A 6,673-nucleotide genomic window follows, 5' to 3' on the forward strand; every position below is an offset into this window, starting at 1 on the left:
ACAATCAAGATCTGTATTATAATAAAACAGGTCTTACTTCGTGAAGTGCATCAAATCATGTGAGCGCCTTGATTTAAAACATGAAAAGATTTGGAAAATATCTGTTGATGCGGAGTTGGTGGTACACATGCTTTGCTAATCCTGCTATTAACTGGACGGCTGTTGACAAACTGGATGTCGATTTCCTTACACAATTTTGATTGGACGATGCATAGACTTGTTAGTCCAGCCAAAATATACTCCATAATTTTTGCTAAGTTTGACAAGGGTGGATAATGGACTTTTGTAGTCAGTTAACTCCCTTACCTTGAAAAGATGACATGAGGCTTTTTATCAGTCATGAATGAGTGTGTGAGTGAATCTGATTTTATGCCGCTTTTAACAATATTCCAGCAATATCACAGTGGGGGACACCAGAAATTGGCTCCACATATTGTACTCATAAGGGGAATCGAACCCGGGTCTTCGACATGATGAGCAAATGCTTTAACCACTAGGCTACCCCACCACCCCTCATCAGTCATGAACCCCACTCAATGCATGAGTGAGTGAGTATGGTTTTACGCCGCTTTTAGCAATATTCCAGCAATATCATGGCGGGGGACACCAGAAATGGGCTGCACACATTGTACCTATGTCGGGAATCGAACCTGGGTCTTCTGCGTGACGAGTGAACGCTTTAACCACTAGGCTACCCGACCCCCCTCTCAATGCCTGACGTTGTAGCACTGTGTACAGCAGACAGCCAAAAGGCTGTGGTGTCTTCCACATGTCAAGCAAAAACATCAACATTTGTACAGTGTAATTCCAGAGCTCATTCGTCTTAGGTGTGGTGTGATAGCCCAGTGGTTAAAGTGTTAGCTTAAGTCCCTTGTTCAATTCCCCACATGGGTACAATGTGTGAAGCCCATTTTTGGTGTGATATTGCTGGAATAGTGCTAAAAGCGATGTAAGACCATACTCACCCACTCATTGGTGTGAGCCCTTGCTGGTGTCCCTCTCATTGGAGCCAGGCTTTGCTTGATTTGTCAGAAGAAAAGTGACGAAACTGCAAAGTTTTACTTATGTAAGCTGTACTTATGTAGTGTTTACAAACCTGTGAAGTATTGGCGTGGCCGATTGATGTGTATGCTTATCTTTGTTTGTTTGTTGTTTAACACCGCACTTAGCAATATTACTGCTATTATCGTGGTCTGTAAATAATTGAGTCTGGACCAGATGATCCAGTGATTAACTTCATGAGCATTGATCTATGCAGTTGGGATACGATGACATGCATCAGCAAGCCTGACCATCTGATCCCTATTGATGCCTCTTTCAACAAGCATGAAGATAAATTCTGACACTGATCTTCATGGGTCGTGTAGTAACATGCTAAGTGACCCATTACCTGTGAAGCTGATGTGTCAAAGGGGGCGATACTTCTCCGATACTGAGTGACTTTTGTGTTTTTCAGGGGTCATAACTGGAGCTCTGTCATTGACAGTGACAGAACCTCTTCTGTAGACAGCTTACCTACTGCTCAAGTAAATGTTTTTGCAAGTATCTTAGATGTTGGTTATGTCTACGTTTTTGGTTGAGTGTGAGACATGATAGAGTTTCATACTGTTTATACCTGTTACCAGGGTTACAGTTACACTGTGATACTGTGCAAGATTTTCGCAATCAAACTCCACATTTTTCTCAGATATTATTTATATGCGGTCAAAATATTTAATGTCAACATAATGTTTTGCCTTTAGTTGAAATTGTATGAATCAAACTTGAGAACTAAAACATCCATTTCAATGATGAGGTATCACTGATTCAATACAACGATAATTTTCCAGAATGTGATTGTTATGGAATGTTAAAGAGTGGAGAACAAATAAAAGTAAATTTGTTGAATTTAGTTGTTGTTTTTGTAATCCAGGAAAATTACATCTCAGACGACCAGGAGTCCACTCCATTATGCACACAACAAACTCAATACAAACCACACATTGATTGGTAAACACAGAGGATGAAGAGGCCTCCATTTCCACCAATTCCAACACGTTTCTCCTGCTTTTGATTTATTTTCCCACCACGTTACGGATAGAAATTGGCAAAAATAGTCGAAAAACCCAGTGTTTTAATGTACCTGAAGCATTTGCGATTTTAATGATATAAGTTTCATAACAAAATTCACCATGTGCAGTTTCCAAATGAAATGAACCTACTGTTTTGCACAATTTTGCACAATTTTATATATATTTTCCCTTTCTAAGTCAAGACATCTATAAAAGTCTAGTTTCCACCCTTGCCGAACTAGCCTCTGGAAGATGGAAGTCAAGATTACTGTTTTTTATTTTTCAAAAGTACAATAGTACAAACATAAAGAATGTATGTTACTATTTATGTCTTTCTTCCTCTGAGTTCATACTTTTTTAATAACAAAAAGGGATAAAATGTGCAAAAACTGAATTCCTGCACACAGTTATGGGTATTGAAAAGCTGCGTAAACAAGAGGTCACCCTGACTGATTATGCATGTTGTGCCCCAGGTCCAATTTGTTTACAGGAGAATGGTGCAGTACTCATTGGTAACAGTATCTTGCACATGTGCCCATAAACTATATGGATTGTTCAACACATCTGTCTGTACCAGTGGACATGATTATGTTTTCTTTACTTGCTCATGAAGTGAATCAGAAGCCTATTATTGTGGGTTTGAAACCTCAGTTCACCCTTGTGTTTCTATGTTGTTCAGCCCTATGCTCATGCTCAAGTGTTTCATCAAAGTGAAATACTGATAACGTCTTAAGATGTGCATCAAGCTGATACACTGTGATACAACTGGAAAACTGTTAAAAGAAGCGTTTAGCCCAGCTCACTCACTAGTACGTGTATAAGACAAGCATCGCTTTTAGCCTTCCTCAGACACCAAGCTGACACACCATGACATAACTGGAATACTGTTCAAAGTGGAATTAAACACAACTCACTCACTCAGTTCTCATTTCATTGCCATCTCACCATTAGTTTGACATAACAAAAATACATGAGAGTCTTTCAAAAAGTCCAGATTTATAAAGATTCTCCCTGAATACAAATTTATACAAAGAGAAAACATCGGATTCATAGCATAACACAAAAGTCGGATCATACACATAAGCAAATTGGTGCTCACAGTCCCTTGCCATATCAAATCATCTTGACTTGACATACGCTACCCTGCATGCTACATACATGCTTGGTAAATCAGGTTCTGTAGCAGAACTGATAAGAACATACGACTTAGTTCCGACAGGTTTGGCACATACCTACTGTGTGTCCTGTCACAAGTCATAATTTGCACAGATCCTGACATGGATAGTCTCCCTTTGCTCAGTGGTATGTAAAGGCAATACAACCATACTCGAATAATGTCTTGATATCCATCGAATGCCATATGGGTTATCTCCCTTGCAACATCTTATGCCCTATGAATGCAACTGCCTTTTAAAAAACTTGGCTGCACTGATAACAGTTTGGTTGAGCTCGGCAGTGGGTGTTAAAGGTTTGGCCATCCACGTGGTCTTGGCAGCCCTTGCCATCATGGTATTGGCTTATCTCCCCTTGCAGCGGCCTGGTCTGCCTGAGCTTGGAGCAGCGACATCCGTTTCCGCTGATAGTGCTGCCAGTGAAGCAGCTGCTGGTCGTCGATGAACTTGGCACACTGACCGTTGACAAGCTCCTTGCGGAAGTGTTCATACTGTAGCAGGTCCAGGAAGTGGAGGCATTGTGGATATCTGTAACATAACATCTGCCGATTAGCTTCGGGACACGACAGTCATCAGTTGTTTGTAAACATAAGGGTCAGTCGGTGCGAGTTCAACTCCAAGCATGGTCGTGGCCGCCTGTCACAGTGGGGATAGAACAGGCTATCACTGTGAGGAACTTAACACGCACCTACAAGATCTTTCCTGTCCTCGGGCGGTCGGGTAGACTAGTGGTTAAAGTGTTCGCTCGCCACGCCGAAGACCTGGGTTCGATTCCCGACATGGGTACAATGTGTGAAGCCCATTTCTGGTGTTCCCCGCCGTGATATTGCTGGAATATTGCTAAAAGCGGCGTAAAACCATACTCACTCACTCACTTTCCTGTCCTCAAGTCTTATAAACCAGGTATCTGTGTAGAGAAACTCAAATCTTGCGGATTTCGCTAATTTGGAGTGACAGCAGGTACAAAATGGAACTCCTTGTCTCAATCGTCACGATCAGTAGAATCTCTCACTATTCAGACTCTTCTAATCAAACCTATGAACTATTCTTATTGTTATGACGGATGAGTGCACCTCAAAGAATTTGGCGTCATACAAATCAACATTGTTATGGTGAGTGGTGGTGTATGGAATTGTTGAGCCGTAACTGTTGTTCGGAATACCCCGTGATTATATTTTCGAGGATGACTTGATTATTTACAGATCTTTGTCATATAGCTGGAATATTGCTGAGTGCAGCGTTAAACAACAAACCCAAACTTTGAGCATGATCAGCAATACTCCAGCCATGTCCTGGACCACAGTCAGGTGGTCAGACTTGTGAACTTAAATCTGTTGGAGGAACGTTGTGTATTTAAACCCATGAAGAATTGACAATAAATATATACATTCAAATGATGAAATGGGACATGCAGTAGCAACCCGTACTTGATGTATCTGGCATACTTGGGCTCCTTCCAATACAGCAGGTACTTCAGGTAGTTGATGAAGTAGTTCTCCTTGAAGTAGCCACGCTGGGCTAGAACTGAAACAGGAACATCACTTACTTAAAACATGATGATGATGACGCTATTGCTGTTGCTGTTGATTCTGAGCCAGGGATTCACCGGCCATTCTGACCGTGCATGTAAACGAATAAAACTGATGCAACTATAAGTCGCAATGCAAAATTATACAGACATTTTATATCCACCATAACCATGATAACAAGGTTCAAGTTATAGAAATCATGTGAATCTTCATATCATACCACAATTTTTTTATTTGTTTGTTTCTTGATCAATCTCATTAAAATCAGATCTTACTTCTCACTGCCACTAAACAAAGATCTGAGGACATCCAATTAGGGGTCACGTCTAAACGACCTTTCATCCAACCAATCAGAGCGTCGCTTACCAGATCATGAAAGTGACAGCCAGAATGTGATTTCTAATCACGCAACCTCGAAAACTTTAACACGGGGTATTCCAAACGCTAGTTACAGGCTTAACGAGTGAATCCATACAGTATAGACCATCAATTAGCCATTCCAGAATGTTCTTTTGTTCAGGTTTCAAATTTTTATCGAGAACTTGTCAAAATATGTTTCGAAGCATTGTCGCCAATATGAAATTAATGCTGTTAAGCATGAGAAAGCTGCCTTCTGACTGGCTAATGTCGACTTCTTGTCAGCCATTCCATTGGTGGGTCAAAGTTCGAGCAGGGTCGGTCTGACGTGACCCGTAATGGGATGTCCTCAGATCTTTGTTTTGCGGTAGAGAGAACTAAGATCTGGTTTTAATGAGATTGTTTCCTGATTAATGTTGCTGAATGCTATGTGTAATGCTGTGTAATAAATGGTACAAGAGTGCTCACAGTTGAGGTAGTTGGGATTGGCCAGACACTGGACAAACTCCAGCTCCACCTGAAATCGGATTCTCTGCTGCTCCTCAGTCTCAGGTGATGCAAACACATCTGTAACCATGGTAACACAATATGTAAGGTACTCGCAAGTGGCATTCATTTGTCACACACACATAGCCTGATATAAATATCAACTGTAAACATATACCTACACGGATGTATATCACACTTTATACATGCATTACAATACAGCAGATAAGTGATGGTATGGGAAATATGACCATCTTACAGTAATACTTTATCAGAAAAATAAATAAATTGTGATGCTTGACTCAATTGGGTACATGACTGAGCAATGCTCTGAGTATAAGGAACAAGCCAATGTGAAATAAACAGGTACTCAACATACTCAAACACTCAGTTAATGCATAAGGTTCAGCATAATGTTTTTTGTTCACTTTGTAACATAAGTTGGACATTCATATCCACAGAACAACCAATATATCTTGTAAACATGGTAAAATTACTACTTATTCTAGTCAATAGATTCATCATGATGGTATTAGCGTAATAAAAAGCCAAATGATTTACATTTCACTCTTATTACGAGTACAGGACTAGTAGACAAATATAATTTTCAACTGAAATATGGAGGACATGTAGTACCAGTATACGCCTGTACGAACACAACTAAGTCTAATGTTGATAGGCAGCAAAATGTCAAACATTGTGATATGTTTGAGGTACTGAAATCAGCCCTTAATTCATAACTGTAGATCTAAGTTCATAAATATAGATTTATCAGAAGTATTGCACTTTATCGGACACATTTAAAAAAATGTCAAATAGCGTTATAAGCCGCGCGTGGTAAAATGCTGTTACTCATTTATCGTTTCATCAAGAGTGTGATGCCAGATATATTGTTAACACTGATACACACATGCATAGCTTGATTTCTTCGCTCTCATTCGTGTTTTATCGAACCTAATTAAATTATTTGTATGTTTATCATGATGCATGCACACTCCAGTACCTGGACCCATTGGTACCGGGCCTCGGACATTCATTTCAATTCCGAGAACCGCTTCTCTTCCACGCTTCACTTTGT

The 6,673-nt window shown here is 40.1% G+C and overlaps 1 protein-coding gene across 1 annotated transcript; it reads right to left on the minus strand.

Moving 5' to 3' along the window:
- Positions 1-3,062: 3,062 nt before the first annotated feature.
- Positions 3,063-6,673, minus strand: LOC139472423 (mediator of RNA polymerase II transcription subunit 31-like). The gene is made up of 4 exons (XM_071254901.1): positions 6,599-6,673; positions 5,578-5,676; positions 4,651-4,747; positions 3,063-3,751 (listed from the first exon to the last, which is right to left on the minus strand). Exons 1-4 carry the CDS (start codon positions 6,630-6,632, stop codon positions 3,556-3,558), a joined length of 426 nt encoding a protein of 141 aa, XP_071111002.1. The 5' UTR covers positions 6,633-6,673; the 3' UTR covers positions 3,063-3,555.

The sequence above is a fragment of the Haliotis cracherodii genome, unplaced genomic scaffold (assembly GCF_022045235.1).
Source record: "Haliotis cracherodii isolate W230 unplaced genomic scaffold, xgHalCrac1.p SCAF_24, whole genome shotgun sequence".
Classification (NCBI taxonomy): Eukaryota; Metazoa; Mollusca; class Gastropoda; order Lepetellida; family Haliotidae; genus Haliotis; species Haliotis cracherodii.